Here is a 17,606-nt window from a genome sequence, read left to right on the forward strand (position 1 = left end):
ATCTGTTCACTTCCCTGTATTCACTCAAGGGATACGATGTAATTTTTTTCTGCGGAAGACAACACGTTTTCATTGCAAATGTGGGGATTTTGTATGCACTAGTGATGTGCTTCATTCCGATTCGCTTTATGGACGGGGTATATAAATTAGCATCGATTTACCGCTTATTTTACGAGACATATACACATGTAATTGTAAATCTTAACCTATGCGTATGAAACGTCCCGCATACAGTACACAAATACCATTGAATTTGTATTTGAATACCATCATCATGTCTTGTGATGTTGTATCGCAAATTTAATGTTTCATTGACCAAATTTGCAAACATCAAAACAAGCACACAAACTCCTATTGCCGCCATGACCATAACACACGAGATGCACAGTTAAAGCAGTGCGCATGAAAAGGGAAATAACTGCACGTTATATTGGATTGCACTTTTTTTAAAGTATTGTAGCATTTCACTGTTGGGGTCGTGTGTTCGACACATGGAATATTTAATTTTTTGTTTGTTTTGAAAATGGAAATAAAAACTAAACGTTCGGCGGTGCCTCAGAACCAAGAATATTTTTTGTTTTGGCCTTAGATAATTTAGTGTACATGTATGTGTCGACGATTTGTTCCTTGAACAGAACGCTAGTTGATCAAGGTTGACGTAAGAGCCTGCGCTTAAACTTGGAATCCAAGTTGGACAGCTCAAGTCCTCGTGTCAAGGTAATCTCTGCTAGTGCGGCGCTGAGAGGGTTCCTCATGTGGTCAATTTGACGCTGTTGGAAGTCAACCACAGTTTGGAAGTGATCGAGACGGTTAGGATTATCTTCCATTAGATCTTGATATATAGCACGGGTTGAAGAAGCCAGTGCTGACAAAGGTTTAAGCCTGATTTCTGTTTCAATAAACGCAAATCTGGTATCTTGAACTTAACGTGGTTTGTCTCGACGAGCCTATCATCCTTTGTATATCCTCATCCCAACTATGAGCGTGATCTGCCACCTAAAAAGTATGAATAGGAAAATCATCTTTCCTGATTTTTGAAGGTTTGAATGATGGCGCAAGTGTGAGTCTGAGAAATCCTGGTCCAGTGCCTTCACCATATGTGTCAACATTGGATCCACCGGAATCGAGGTGAGATGTGATGGTATCCTTCTTATCAACCCCGTTTCCAGAGTGAGGAGCAACTGACACAAGACAGTCCGCTACCCACTCAGGCATTAGTGCTAAGCTAAGATGCGTATTCCACTCAACAGAGGAACCCCCCTCGTCATTAGGTAAGCCCGAAGAATCGGAATGAAGGCGATCGGCTTCTACTACAGTGAGTAGCCCCTCCTATTCAAGAAGGCTTTGAAGAAATGCCTGGTGATAAGGCCTAATGCGACAATATCCATGTACATGCTGGAGTATTGGCGCTTACTAAGGGCATATGCATTGTAACTTAACGCACATTAGACGTTTGGTAAACTGTGTAGACGCTAAAGCATGCGCAAGAGATGTAGCTGACAGTGAGGTTTCAGTGAAATCATGCGTGAAGTGATCAGTAAATCGCACAACTCACCGTGATTTACTGCAACCAGGGAGAGATAACAATTTTTGACGCCTTGAAACAAACTTTAGTTGACAGAGAATGGATACATATACAGTAAACTATGGTTATAATGAACACAAAGGGACCACTCAGTTTAATCATCATAACTGTAGTTCGTTATAAGCGTATATATACAGCAAATGGATGGGACCCAAAAGAGTTTGTTATATCCGCCAGTTCTTTATAAGCATGTTCGTTATAAACATAGTTTACTGTGTCAGAAATGACATACTTTGCCTTCTTAAAAGGCATTCGTTTTTTGTGAGGGCGGGAGCCTTGATGGTGACTGGTTATATTGTTCCATATGTAATAAGTATCCAGCAATAGTTATCAGCTGATGGTTATTATTATTTGAAATATATACGGCATTCGACATAATAAGCGCCCAGGGCACTCTCAAAAATAGAAAAAGGGGGCTCTTATTAGAATATAGTTTTGGTAAGAAAAGAAAAAACAGAGTTGAAAGATCGTTAATATTGTGGTTTATGCTGACAGCATAATATGATACAAAAGAATTATACACGTCAGATATATTTTCAAGAATTTAAATGCCCATAATCAATGGTGCATATAAAACACGAGTGCGTAATATGCATGAATAAATAAGTCTTGTGTACACACAACATTGGAATATATTATTCTTGATAAAGTAATTCTACCTAATTATTGCATCAAAATTCTTAAAAGTACATTATCAGTGTTTCTGTTCTGTTTATGCCGGCAAAAAATGGCAATGACCGGTAAATGTTTAGTGCGACGGTCCCAGTGTCCGGTAGAAAGAATGTAAGAAAAAAATAACTTCAACCGAGTCTCTGTCTGCAACAAGGTGTTTAATCTTTGTTCACTCAACTCTAAAATCAGTCCGTGTTTCTCTTCCACACAGAAAGAAAATCCCAGTTTTCTAAAAATAAACTGGAATCAAATCATTCCGATTGCATCTTTATATCTTTGGTATCTAGAAACAACAAAGCTATAGTAATCAAGTAACGGATTTAAACGATATTTTCCGAATGAGTGCAGAACCACGTGCACACTCATGCTCAGTGATGACTTCGCATTGCACCATTGCCATTGGCTAATTTGCATATCACAATCACGTGACTGAACTTTAGCGTGTTTGTAAACAAACGTGCTTATTCTGAAAACAGAACAGACTGGCCTAATGCAAGCCTTTGGTGAGCTTTAGATATTGTTTTTCAAAATAATATAGATCTAGATATGCTACCACAAATGCGAAAGGTGCATGACAAAATATTTTTTGGCACCATGTGCTATCATCAAAACCTACGGAGAGCTATTGCGATGCTGTTACTTTAATGTGTAAATATCATATGTATTGTCATGCAACTCACTGTCACAGTTGTAGTATCGTATCTATATAATTATGCAAAACAATATGTAAAGCGCCCCCAAATACTTGCATTAGTCTGTTCTTTACTGATTTCTTAAAAAGCTTGTTGGTTTACAAACAAGAGAAAAGTCCGGTGACGTGATATGCAAATTAGCCTGTGGCAGTGGAGCGATGCTAGGTCACCACTGCGCCGGAGTGGGATCCAATGTGAACAAAGAATAAATATGCAAATAGAGTCTAGTGATAGTTTTTCACATTTCATGATATTTTCTCAATGAAACTTACTTACACAATCTAAGACATATGTTTATCTAAATTGATAGGCTAATCAAAAATTAGATGAAATACATATGCAATATCTTGAATCAAAGACGTATATACGTCTTTGCTTGAATGGAGATGTGACGAATCATCTGAGAGGACCTATGCTGACCGCATGGAACTCTGGGTAGGACGGTGAACCAAGTGTAACTGCAAGCTCTGATACCTTCGTTACGTAACATTGTGATAGGGGCTGTTGCTGTGGGGAGCTTGAGCATGAGTGTACTGCTGTAATAATGGCGGGCAAGCAGACGACACTGTCATCATTCTTTGGGGGCAAAAACAGTAAGCTCGGGGACGGAGGGTCTAAATCACCTTTTAAAAGTAAGAAAGTTGTCTCAGAGACTGACAAAGAGGGTGACAAAGATACTGGTGATTGTAGTAAAATAATTGCTCAAAGACGTAAACTTGATTTAATGACTGAGATGGGGTCAGATACGTCAACTGTCAGTTGTCAATAAGGCCAGCCAAGTTTAATTTTGGAAATTTAATTCTGAATGGTTGCAGGAATGGCTACGTTATGAAAAGGAATGTGGTAGAATTATGATGTACTGCAAGATATGTGAGGCAGCTTGTAAACAAAAAGGATTTACAAAAGGTTGCATTAATATGAAGAAGTCGGCATGGAAAGAGCAATGCGATAGCGCGGCACATCACCATGCTGTTACCACTATGTATCAAAGAACTTCCATGGCAACTCATATGAATGCGGCAACGGAAAAAAATGATGAAAAATTGACTGTGATGATGAGTACTGTATTGTTCATGGCAAAAGAAAATCTTGCTGCTAATAAATTTTCTAGTCTCTTGGATTTGCAGGAAAAAAATGGATGTACCAGTTAAAGTGGTGTGGTATATACACATTCTGATTAAGTGTAAGAAATGGAACATGCTTTAGTTGAAAGCACTATTAAGGATCTAAAGGAAAAACATATAGGAAAGCAGGTTCGTTGGTTTAATCTTCGATGAAACAGTAAACATTACTGTGGAAAAAAAAATGATTATGTTCATCAGAGTAGTGCTAAACAGAAAACCTGAGACAATATTTCTTGGTAATTTTATGGTACACAGTGGGACGGCCGAGTGAGTCACAGAGAAGGTTAAAGAGGAGTTAGTACAGTGGAACATTCCTATCGTAAAAGTTATCGGTCTTGGGTCTGATGGCGCAAGTGTGATGACTTGACGGCGAGGTTGGGTCAGTGTTCAACTGCAACAAGGTTGCAGCCCTTTCATGATTCATGTGCACTGTATCGCCCACCGGGTGGCTTTAGCATCCGCTGATGCAGCCAAAGTATCTAAGACTATCGCTGATTATAGAGAAACACTGAATAGCATTTACAAACTGTACGAATATTCAGCGACGAGATATGCCAGATTACGTGAACTGTCAGAGGTCCTTTCTGATTCCGATTTGTCAAGTGTAAAACAGCCGTGCAGTGTGCGTTGGCTGTCCGTAGGGAGGGCTGTTAAGGGGACGAAAGATAACTGGCCAGCACTTGTCATGGAAATAGAAGAAGAAGCAGCAGAGCGAAATAATGGTGCAGCAGTCAACATCCAGAAAAAAAATCAAAACCTACTCATTTATTGCAACAACCTACATGCTATCAGATGTGTTGTATCATATGGAAAAACCTGTCACAATATTTCAGAAAAATAATCTGTAGCTTAGCATGATAATGCCAATTTTGAACCTAACCTGCAACTCATTGCAAAGATTGCTAAAAACACCAGGAGAAAATGAGCAATCGTTGATTGACAACATCACAAACGGCGTTTTTCGTCGTGTGAAAGTTACATATGCAGATGCACGCTCGGTGCACACTTTTCAAAATTCACGTGCAGGCTTCATCGATGAATTGTGCAGTACATTACATGCCAGATTTCCTGAAAACAGTCTGTCTACCCTTACTTGTCTTGACAAAGTCCTGAACCCATCTCACTTCCCAGATTCACGCGAAGAATTGAATAACTATGGAAGGGATTCCCTAAATCAGCTGATTACCCATTTCAGTCCTGTGATTGGTACAATAAATAAGGACGTCACATATATCATAGATGGTGACCGTGCCAACCGTGATCTCGCCAGCTACTAAAACTACAGTTGTGGGACTTGGAACACACACACTTCAACAGAATTGTCGAGTTATCATGGCTGATTATGAGGATATTTATCCAGATTTTGCTGTTTTCGCAGCTGTAGCCATGACGATACCTGTCAGCAGCGTACCAGCCGAACGCGGCTTCAGTCTACAAAACCGCATACATACGGCAAGTCATAACCTTCCGGCAACAAATCTACAGTTCAGAAATAAAAAGAGAAAACTCTGATCGAAAGGTATGTTTTTACACAGCAACATGGGGGACCGTCCGAAAATGATAAGGACCGGTATATTTTTAGTCAGCCGGTCCAATGACCGACTGACAAAAAAGCTAACGGAAACACTGATTATTGGCTAAGTTTTAACCAAATCACAGGTAGATTGTGAAACAACGTGTGTACAGCTGCTTGCTGTTTCCGGCTTAGTTTACAAGGAAAAAGGCTTAGTTCACGAGAAAGTACACACAGTAATCTTAATCTCTACATCCAAAACAATACCAAGTAGAATTTGAGTGATGTTTTATCTCAAATCTCAAATTTGTCTTGAGCAATACAATGACGTCACATCAAAACACATAACTGCTTTAAACAGAACATCTGAAACTTCATGGGGAGGCAGCGTAGTGAAGGGAGGGCACTGAGATGTTGTAAGGCAGGATAAGTATACAAATGTAAAATTTATTTAGATTTTACTAAACTTTTTAACTTATACTGCATTACTCCTTAATACATCTTTGTCAAATGGCAAGCCGGTGGGATACCTCTAGATGTGATCCATATAAACCCTGCTCACGGTCCGATAAATCTGATACAAGTGATGACCGGAACATCTATGACCATTCCTGTCTTCAGGAAACGACAGTCGATGCAAAAAGGAAAACCTGAATAGGTGACAGAAATAGAATGAGAATTGGCGGAGTCGGCATCAACATCTACGACCATTCCTGAGAGCAAATGTGGAACGCAGTAGGGCCCTCTAATTGGACAATAAGTGGCGTTGGCGTTGACTCCAACATCTACGATCTAAGAGCAATTGAGGAACGCACTAGAGCCCTCTAGTCTGGGATGATAAACACCAGAGAGGTCGACAGGCCCTGCTCAGGTTATCAGAGAATCAGTGGCGTCAGGGATTGGTGACCTGTTGGGCTACAATCAGGGGACCAAAACTGTGAACGCCGATGACACCTTCAAAGGCTACATCATGGTGGTAGTGGCTGGCGAGGACGATGTCAGATCGCCAGTAACAGCCTTCCATGATCGACTTGATGGAGCAGTTACTGTGAAGAGCCATGGTAGATGTGACTGCCTTGATCTCATAAGGGTTGTTAGCCTTGGGTGGGTCCAATCCAGCAACTTTATAAGCTTTCCAAAGCCACAAGAAAATTGTATTCCAGCTGACATCCAACTGTGACAAGAGGGGTACAGCAGTAGTCAGAGCCAGTGGGAACACCATCATCTTCTTAAGGTCATAGAAGGAAGACGAGTGGTTCGAAGGCAGCTGTCTGAAGAGCCAGGAAAACTACGAAGATCCAACGCAGGCGGTCTGAACTTGGCTTACTGATCTTCAAAATGTTTTCGGGTATTTTCGTCATTCTCCGATCGACTGAGACGGTAAGCACAGAGTTAATGGACATCCAGGTACACAGAGATGGTAGAGCCCTTCAACTGACGTGTGCTGCGCAAACTCCAGAAAATGCGGTGACGCTGTCAATGGAACCTGGCGTCTGTCATAGCAGAGGGCCTTTGTCGACATACAGTCCGTGTGTAGATGGATGTTAAGCTAAAGCAAAATCCTTACTACAGGTCCAAGCTGACCACCAAATCAAAGAAGCGTAAGGTCTGGTTTAGCAGGGATGGAGAGTGGAAGACCACATCATGATGATGTTGTCCATGGATATGATCAACAGGGCCTGACCTAGAATACTCTGCCAGCAAGCTTTTATCTTGAGGCTGTTGCTGTGCCAATGGAGTTGATCTTCGGACCGCAGCAGGTCACAACGTGGGATCCCAGAAGCACTAGCCACTGACAAAGTGGAAGCGGCAGTGGTAGAGTGGGAAGCCATGGTAGATGAGGTCGTCTACAAGACTGCAAAATTGAAAAGTCAACAACAGGGGTCTCCAATCATGTCCTGTCAGGACCTTTGCTTTCATAACTATACCCATCAGTGCGTGAAAACATGCTTTTACCTTTGCAAGCCTCTGCTACTGAATCTGCCAGTTTTAGATTCCTGTTTAGCTTGAAGCCCAAGTATGTAGTGCTTGATGTGACAGTTATCGTCTCATCTGTTATACACCATGACACATCTGGGACATGGGTTGACACTTGACCATATATGATAATTTTACATTTGGAAGGATTATCTATTATCTCCATTTCCTGGTATACATTGTTATTGTTTTTTCACCATTGACATTGTGAAAAGGCAACAACCAGTCCTGGCAAATTGTCAGAGAGCAGTGCCCCTTTAAGACATCACAAAACAGTAGAACCAATTGGTCTATCCATGTACTGTTCATTTGATTTCAAAAGTTCACTACGTATGTTATCTTCTCCTTTTATTTGCTTTGAACTCTTTTATACAAGTGTGAATTTCATTTGCATTTTTCGGTTTATTAAGTCTGTCACATATTTGCTAATCTCCATGACATCTCTCTTGATGAATTATGTGCTCAGAGAAGATATATTTGATTTGTTTAAGTGTTGAAAAATGCCTGAAGTGGGTTGTCATCTCCTCAAGATCAGGAAAAACAGATTCCTTCTGAAATGGAAGTTCTAACTTTATCTAATAGTTTCCAGAATTTTTTAGGCTCATGTTTTGATAGAGTTTCCACTTGTTTAAGCTGATTTTGTAACTTCTGAATTACTTTTTGTATTCTTTTTCGGCAGTAAGGGCTGTTTTTAAGTAAAACAATGTTTACTTAAGCTATGGAATATCCTTGTATTATTGGTTTTCGGCTACTTACAAAACATTCAAAGCTTTCTCACAAAAAATCAAATTAACAACTGTCAAACGTCCCGCTCACCTATATAACATTTGATCTTAAAAACAAGCTATCATCTGAGTATTTACAATACCTGTGTGACTTCACACCCCACGTTATAGTGTGAACAATCGCGATAAACATGACCGTCCCAAATGTATAATGTCCCTAAAAATATAATCCGATGATATAAACAAGCACCGTACTTTCCTGAGTATAGTGCGCACTCTTTAAAAAAAACAACACAGCTGTGTAGAAGGGTGTGCACATTATACACGAATTAATGAGTTTTGATGTTTTTTCCCCCATGGCAAGACATTACCGTGAGCGTGTAACACGGGAAATACTATGTCAACAAATCCATACTAAAGTACGCAAATTAATCATGTTATTACACTGTCTGGCTATAAAAAGTGTTCTTTGTATATCTGGACTTATGTTTGTAACTTATTTTATTAATTTTATTCAAAACTCCTTTTAATATTGTTTTAATTAATTTTGGCGAAATCGTGTGTGAAGCGATCGGAAGATCGCACAACTCACCGTTATTAACAGCAACCACGGTCAGATTACCGCTACTGACGCCTTGAAACGAACTTTAGTTGATTGAGAATGGATACATATATCATAAATGCCATACTGTGACTCGTTAAAAGTCATATTTGTTTGTGTTGGATGATTCTATGTCAACACGTCATTCTCGCAATCACGTGCACGGGAGCCTTGACGGTGACTGGTCAGACTGGTTCCATGTAAAAAATAATACCCGGCAATAGTGATCAGCTGCTTCACTTAGGGTTATTATCATTTTAAATATGTTTAGTAAAAACTGCATCTAAATTAACAAGATATTGGAATATATTATTCCTGCTAAAAAAATAGTTTCAGATACAATTTTTGCCGATCATTGCATTAAAATCCTGTAAAGTTATATCATTGGGTGTGTCTTGACCAAATCACCGGTAGATTCCAAGAAAACGTGTGTACAGCTGATTGCTGTGTCCGGCTTAGTTTACGAGAAAATACATCTTAATAATCTTAATCCCTGGATATAAAACAATGCCTAGCAGAACAAAAATTACAATTTAAACGGTAAATCAACATGTCTGGTGATTTTTTATCTCAAATTTAGAATTTGTACTGACCAAGTTTCTCATCACTCGTTCGTTTGCCGGACTTTGCTAAAGGGGTACGGTGTAAAAAAAATGTCTGCGCTTGGTATTCAAATTTTTTCCCCAAAAAATATTGAATTCTGCTAGAGGGGGGTGCGCATTATACATGGGTGCACACTATACTCAAGAAAATATGGTAAAGTGAAACATAAGTTTTGTTGAGATTAAATGCTAAATATATTTGTGGTAGCAATAATAAATTATGAATGTTTGCATTATATTTAAATGTTTTGTTTCTTCCAGTTAAATTATTGTTTGATGGACTGGGGTATCAAAATACGTCATCTGGTCCATTTCCCTGCGAAATGCACAAGAGTATAGGTATAGTAGCTAACTTAATCTTTTTGGTCAGGTGAGCATAAATGTTTGAAAGAAATCCTGTTTATCCTACTGACAACTTTGTATTTCCTGCATCCCTGCACAAAAAAGTGAACTCACCATGAAATTTTGCTGAAGAGGGGCCCAACAGTACATGCAAGGGATTGGCTTCAGGTCTTTCATCATCCGCAGTGAGCATGTTTGGGGAGGAAAGTTGACACCGCTGACTACTTCACACTGAAACAACATCCATTACATATAAGACACTGCTGTGAGCATGGTAAGTGTTATCAGGATTATTATTAATAATAAATTTAAAGCATATCCTTAACTGTATTCAGCATGCAAACACAATCAACATGATAAATAAGTAAACCCTGTAATAGGCCTATATATACCAATTGTAGTCAATTTCTAATAATAAACATGCCAAATACTCTGTAAACAAGATTGTTTGTACATATATTTCACATGTGTTTCAGCCCCTTACTGTTGAGCGCCAGGCAGGGTAACAACAAGGACCATCTTTTAACATCTTTGGTATGACGCATCCGGATTTCGAACCCACGACCTTCTGCCCTCTGGGCAGACGCTCTAACACGAGACCACGGTGGCAGTCTGTACTTATTTATAGTTAATTTTCACGGATTTCTTTCAATTTATTTTCGCTTCACTAACTCACTGCATTGACCAAGTTTAAATGGACAGCACATGTGGTATGCAGCACATGAGCAGTACATGTTACTGTATTAACTGTAGATGGATAACTCTATAAGTAAACTTCACACTAGTGTAAGGGCAGTTTATCTTTTCGCCTAACCAATGATATATCTATGGTCATGTCTTAAAATATAGGTTCTGTGATTCAATGTAATGGAAAACCACAGGGACGTCCTAAGCTAGGCGACAGGATCGTTCATTCCAGGTTGCTTTGTTAATGTTTTACAATAGGTACATAAAGTGTTGTCATCGATGTTTGAGTTCCTAACTTAAGACATGGCATATATACTCACCCACAAAAGAAACGCAAGTTGTTTTAAGCAAGAAGGTAACAAACACGGAACCATAAATTGATACGAGTTTTAGCATGTAGTGAAGCCTGATGATGTTTCAATATTTTGGGTTGATTTTGGAAGCCCCGAGTAAAAACGCAACATAAAAAACGAATCGCCAAAACGCACCATTTAAATGAATATGTGGGTATCATGCACCCATTTCTCGCGAAATCGAAAATGCACGAACTGTCACGAACTGTAGTGGGTATAAAACTGTGGCCGACTTCATTGGGCACAGGGTCATCACAATTGGCGTCATCGTGAGTGGAGGCGTGTCCTCTTCTCTGATGAAGTCGCTTTTGTGTCTCCCATGCAGACGGAAGAGTCAGAATTTGGCGGCGTCGAGGTGATCGTTTCGCTGACAAAAACGTTGTGGAAAGGGATCCATGGGGTGGACCTAGCGTCATGATATGGGCAGTTTTTTGTTTTTTTGTTTGTTTGTTTGTTTGTTGTTTTACGCCGCACTCAGCAATATTCCAGCTATATGCGATGGTCTGTAAATAATCGAGTCTGGACCAGACAATCCAGTGATTGATATCATGAGCATCGATCCACGCAATTGGGATCGATGACATGCATCAACCAAGTCAGCGAGCCTGACCACCCGATCCCGTTAGTTGTTTTACGACAAGCATAGTCACCTTTTACGGCAAGCATGGGTTGCTGAAGACCTATTCTACCCCGGAAGATATGGGCAGGGATTGGACTTAATGCGAGACTTGGACCCATGTGCTTTCTGAATGTTGGTCAAGCTCGGGGACACGGCGTCACTGCTCAGCGGTATATCGACCAAGTGATCAGACCCCACGTTGTTCCATTTTTTGCACAACATCAACAACACATTTTCCAGCAGGACAACACTTGTCCCCATGTTGCCAGAGCTACCATGGCCTTTCTGCAACAACATAACATCCGTGTTCTACCATGGCCAGCCTTCAGCCCTGATCTGAACCCCATCGAACACTTGTGGGATGAGGTTCAAAGGCGTCGGCACAATGTGCACCCAGTCCCTAAAACTGCTGATGAACTACGCACAGCTGCTCTGGTTGTGTGCAGGAGGATCCCTAGGGCCTTCACAAATCGTCTGATCCACTCAATGTACAAAAGATGTGTGGCAGTGATCAGTGCTTATGGTGGTCACACTATGTATTGACTGACATTTTGGATATTGACCCGAAACTGTGTAAGCCCTTAACATTTGAAAAAAACAATTATGTCATCTGCCTTTTAGTCCATTTAACTGTCTTCAGTCAAATTTTTGTCAATCTTGCCCTACTAGTATTTCTTGTCTTTACTGTTGAAAATAAATAACATGTATACTGCATACTCGACTTGCATTTCTTTTGCGTGTGAGTATATTTTAATACATGTAGTATACGTTTTCGTAGTTAAGGCTTATTATCACAGATTAGGCTATATGCATGCATTTCATTACAGGGTCTAGGTGATAGTAGGCCAATGTGAATGTCGTATGCCGCATGAAAAAGTTGGTAAGAAAATGATAAAACTTGACAGCAACACAACATTTTGTTTGGTATATTACTGAGATGGGTGACAGAAAAATATTCAAGACATTGTGAAAGAAACTGATAACAAATTTTGTCATTAACTCCACAGAGATTTATCTTGGATTCCAAATTTAGTGCCCCCTGAAGGCATTTTTAGAAATACCAACATATCAAAAGGCATGTGTTTGAAACAAAGTTCATAATAAAATATCAAAATGGTTTCTATAAGTGATGACTGGGGCGTAGTTTGGAATAAAAGCAATAAAAGCAATAATTACACTAATGAAAGCCTGTAAAGACCACCCTAGTACACCTAAATACAAACTACTTAATTGAGAACATATTGGTTATCAAAGGATAAGAAAAAGGATAGGCAGAGGATGCTGGGGAGCTCAGTTCTCAGGCGTCTGTACAGGCCAATGTCAAGGAGCAATGTGATTGCCACTTCCAGTCATGTGGTAGCTGTAGGAGGAAGGAAGCCACACAACTAGTGGATACAACAACTGCTGTACCCAGACCTCCAACAGCTCCGTCTCCTAGGTCAGAAAAATTGCAGTAGAAGCATTAGGAATGCAGGAAAAGAAAAACTTCATGTTTTAACCAAATTTGCGAATGGCAAAACAAGCCCACAAATAATAATCACCCACAGTGCCTTGGCTAATTGACCCATAATGCATTTCAGGCTAGGAGTTTTTTGATAGTCGCCATATTAAAGAGGTTTTCAGGCATGACATATTTTGTTTACCCACCCACCACCCTTTCTACAATCATCTGCAGGTTATCATTTAATACATTTTCTCACCATAGTCTATCTATAGAATGGCCTTCAATGTCAATTTGGGACTATTGCTGGTTTGGACCTCAAAACATTCTCCCACCTTGATAAACTGTTAGGTGATTAGCATTAGACAATGGAAGCCAAAACTTTACAGTAATTAGCACTGATAGTTATGGACAAATGGAAGCAAGGATGAAATTATCACAGATTGGTTATTGGCAATGGACAATGGGCAAATGGGAGACCAGATTTTTTCAGAACTGATAGGTAAAAGAATGGAAATAGCAATGGACAAATGGAAGACAGCTACATCATCAGAACCGACAAAGATCAAAGCAATAAATTCCAAGCACTGGGCAGATAGGTTCCCTGGTCACAGTTCATGGCTGGCTGGTGTCTCCTGATGTCAATGGCTTCTTGTAGTTTTCTTTGTGGACTTTGGTGGTTTCCCACATGATGTTATGATCTTGGTTCTTGAGGATGTGTTCGGAAATAGCAAATTTCAGATTTGTTGACAGAGGTATTGTGTTCTCAGAGTTGAGGGGTCTGAGGGTTTCTCTAATGAACTGGTGGCCACAATTCCAGGGATCTGGTATATACATCCTCGGGGGTTGGGACCTACACTGCTCTTTCCTCTGCCATTGCTTGTAGATTGGCTGCTAGAAAAGTTGACATCTGTGTTGGCTTTGTTCTTGAAATCTGATAAGTGACAGGGCCTTGGTAGGGTATGGTGATTCTGATGGGCGATGTGGCAGGTTTGGGTCTGGGATGGGAGTTCTTGCGGATGGTTTTGAGACAAGGTGGGCATAGTAATTGTTGTGGGAAGTGAAGGTTTCCTTGAGATGGTCCAGTTCACTGCTGAGGGCATCAGGGTGGCAAATGGATTTGGCACATTGTGTCAGGGTGACGATGATGGCTTGTTTTATCTGGGGATGGTGGCAGGAATTGTAGTGATCGGTGTGTTGGCTTGAACTATGCTGATGTTAAAACATGTTGGTAAGATAAATTCGTTGTAGGATCATGAGTTGTACATGGGGTTTAATGCGTCCCTCGTTAGGTTTCATACCACTCGCCTCCGGCTTGTTATATAAAACCTAATGCGGGATGCATAAAACCCCATGTAACCCTCATGATCCTGCTACAACTTATATTGTACCTACAGCGCACCAAGAGCAGTTATGGGTGTCTGTTATTTTACCCATCAATCATGACCACTGTCCCCTGAACCCCCACTTTTGAAAGTCAAGGTAAAACCCTGCCTAGGACACATCCTTTATGTTACCACTTAGCCCGGGGGTCATTGGCAATCAGTAAGATAAACAAGAGTCATCCGAAGATGACATATCCCCCCGACGTGGCATGTCGGTAAACTGTGTGTACCTTCAAATGTATTTAGATTGGCAAGGAAATCTTTTTCCTTGATGCCAAAACCCCTAAATATAATGAAGGTTATTAAATATTGGTTCATGTAGCTCACTTTCTGATGATCTCATGAAATTGTAATTAACAATAACTTCGCAGATTCGCATATGAATAGCTCTGTAGTAGCCTCATGACACAAAGGCATAAAGAGAATGTACTAGGTTATGTAGCTCACATCATATATAGTATATGATATCGGTAAATAGTACACCTTAGAAAAAAATGTTATTGCATGTATAAGACAATAGTATTAATGTAAGCCTACCATCATTTATGAATGGCTATCCAGGTGATCTTGTGATCTGACCAGTATGTGTCCAGTGTGCCTGTCTGGAAGCTTCCATCTGGCAGATTGGTGTAGATATGTTAATAGCAAAGGCACCACTAGATAACCTGCTTGATAGGTGTAAAAACTTTTGAGAAGCTAATTTGTATGGTTCGGGAGATATGGTCCGGACAAGAGCACTACCCTCAAATTTCCTAAGTTCATCATATTTCCATGGAAACGACAAAACGACAAAAATAAAAAATTCTAAAAATCTCTAAATAGCAAAAGGCACTACTACTGAGCCTGATTGGTAAGTGTACCAAGTTTTGTGAAGCTAGGTTGTACGGTTTAGGAAATATGCTCCGGACAAACAATGATTACAGACGGACGGACGGACATACTGATGGCTATATCCCCCCGTCATTATATGTCGGGGGATAAAAATTCATGTTGTCATGGACCAAATGGCAAAACAAGCCCACAAACTCCAACTGCCACCATGACCATAAGTGAGCATAACACAAGATGCACAGTAAAGCATTGCGCTTGTAAAGGGAAGTAATTGCACGACATATTAGATCGCATTATTTTAAGTATTTCACTGCCAGGGTCATGTGATTGAGATGCGGAATTTTTAACGATCTTAATTTTTTTTTAAAATGGAAATAAAACCGAACTTTATCATGATGCGGTGGTGCCTGAGAACCAAGAATATTTATTTAAGCCTGATATTACTATTATTAGAACTGAGTGCTGAAGCTGCAGACTAGATCTTTACATTGTATGGAAGGGAAATAGCAAAACATACCACCTGTCGTCGGAGTAGTGTAAGAGATAATACATCATATCTTTGGCTTTGCAAGGCACTGCTTACCCTTCTTGTAACGGGAACATGACTAAAAGTCTCCGGTGCAAGTAATGGTTGAAAGGGCTGTTGTTTCATCCATACATTCTGTTTTTCAATTTCATCAGAAATATGCTTTCTGTTTGCAGAAAATGATGTCTGAAAATAAAAAAAACACCATTGTTATTACATGTATATGTATGAGCGAATATCAAAAGCAATATATTTATCACATCAAAATTAGAAACTTGAAGTGTAGTGGGTAATATCATGTTATCTTCCTAACTTGACAGGACCCTGTGAGAAGTCAACACAAGTGCACTAGCAGTGCTAGAAACTAACAGTTGTAGTCCACTAGTCCTTAAAATGATAACATATAGCAAAACCCTTAAAAATGGCAAATTTCTACTAGTCCTTATGATACCATAACTACTGGGCAGTTTGGCAAGGACTATGGGACTAGTGCCAATTTCTAACGCTGACTAGCATAACTAGCCCAGGGCAAACATAATGTTAATTTTATATTTTTGTTTGTGCAGTGATCAACAGAGCCTTTCACCTATTATTAACATTGATGTCTACACAACACAGGGCTCAAAGTTGCAAGTGGTTTGGTCGCATTTGCCAGTGAAGTTTGAGAAATGCAACAAAATATTTTAAATATATCTAAAAGTTGTCAAACTTACATCTAAACTATTATTTTCATCTTTGTGTGCGATCTCGTGTAATGAAAGTCAAATGACATCTCGGCTTTCGTTGCCTCGAATTCTCGGCTCGGACACGATGTTTATGCCAAAACATATGCATGAAAAAAATCTTTGTCACAGCTCGTAACCTAACAAGATACATCCATAAAGTCCATATTTTTAATATAAATCGCGATTTCCTGCTTAAAACGTTCAGAATAACATGACTCAACAAAATCCTTTCGTCAAAATCTGAAATTCATCATACACGAGTAAAGACTCAAGGCTGTTTTTTTATTGCCTGCCTTAGGTCACATGCTCAAATTTGACCAATCGCGAACCTTGTAGCAGATTTCGGCAAGCAAGTGTCATTAGAAACCAATTTTTATCCAATATATTTTTATGTTTCAACAACAAAAATATTCCGGGCGCGGTTACTGTCATGTAGATGCAAAATAAGCTTGCTAATGGTGTGTCAGATTGCAGTCTTCGATGTCTGTGTTATTCATATGAAGCTTCGAAAACGGAGTTATTTCTTCATGTTACTTTGCGGACAGCTGCTGTTATCAGGAAATGGGTGAAGACAGATACTATTTTTAACTATTTTAAAAATAATTTGCCAATACGTAAACAATGAAAATAAAAAAGAAATAGGTAAGTGTATTTTATGAAATCTTATATTTGCTGCAAATCGTCCAATTTTCACTTCCTTCGCCCATAATCTGGACGTTATGAATGTGTAAGCTTATATTTCTTTTATTTACAATGAACTTAATTAAATTGTAAATGCATTATTTAAATAATGTAATAAACATAGCTTTCATATGTTTGAACAGTAGGATAAGACCTTTTAAATGCTGTATAACATGTAGTAGCAAAGCTGTTTACGAGCAGATATTTTCCTTGATAACTGTTGGCTTCATCTGTCACACAAGAGTCTCTGGGAACTTTCAATTGACACAAATCAGTGACAAGTTAAATAAAGTCAATTTCACTGACATTTTGATTTTTTCAATCTTACAAGACTTTGTTTCAGGTTAAACTCAGGTTGAAATTGATTAGTCACATCTACTCATCCGGCATACACCATTGTGTACAAGCTTGATCCATTATCATTTCATATTTGACAGTTCTCAAAACAAACATATATTTGAGAGCCAGCTAATATATAAATGCTAAAACATTTAACATTGTTACTATTGCAATATTGTGTTTAAA

At 39.4% G+C, this 17,606-nt stretch overlaps 1 protein-coding gene across 1 annotated transcript in view; it reads right to left on the bottom strand.

Annotated features, from left to right (window-relative positions):
• The window catches only part of LOC124150131 (histone-lysine N-methyltransferase EZH2-like), a 200,873-nt gene that overhangs the window by 161,661 nt on the left and 21,606 nt on the right, over positions 1-17,606 (bottom strand). The window contains exons 3-4 of the mRNA XM_046522056.2: positions 15,733-15,861; positions 9,948-10,064 (exon numbers count right to left, since the gene is read on the bottom strand). Coding sequence (XP_046378012.1) covers positions 9,948-10,064; positions 15,733-15,861 — 246 coding nt within the window. The remainder of the gene's footprint in view (positions 1-9,947; positions 10,065-15,732; positions 15,862-17,606) is intronic.

This window comes from Haliotis rufescens, unplaced genomic scaffold (assembly GCF_023055435.1).
Source record: "Haliotis rufescens isolate VD_foot unplaced genomic scaffold, xgHalRufe1.0.p SCAF_4, whole genome shotgun sequence".
Lineage (NCBI taxonomy): Eukaryota > Metazoa > Mollusca > Gastropoda > Lepetellida > Haliotidae > Haliotis > Haliotis rufescens.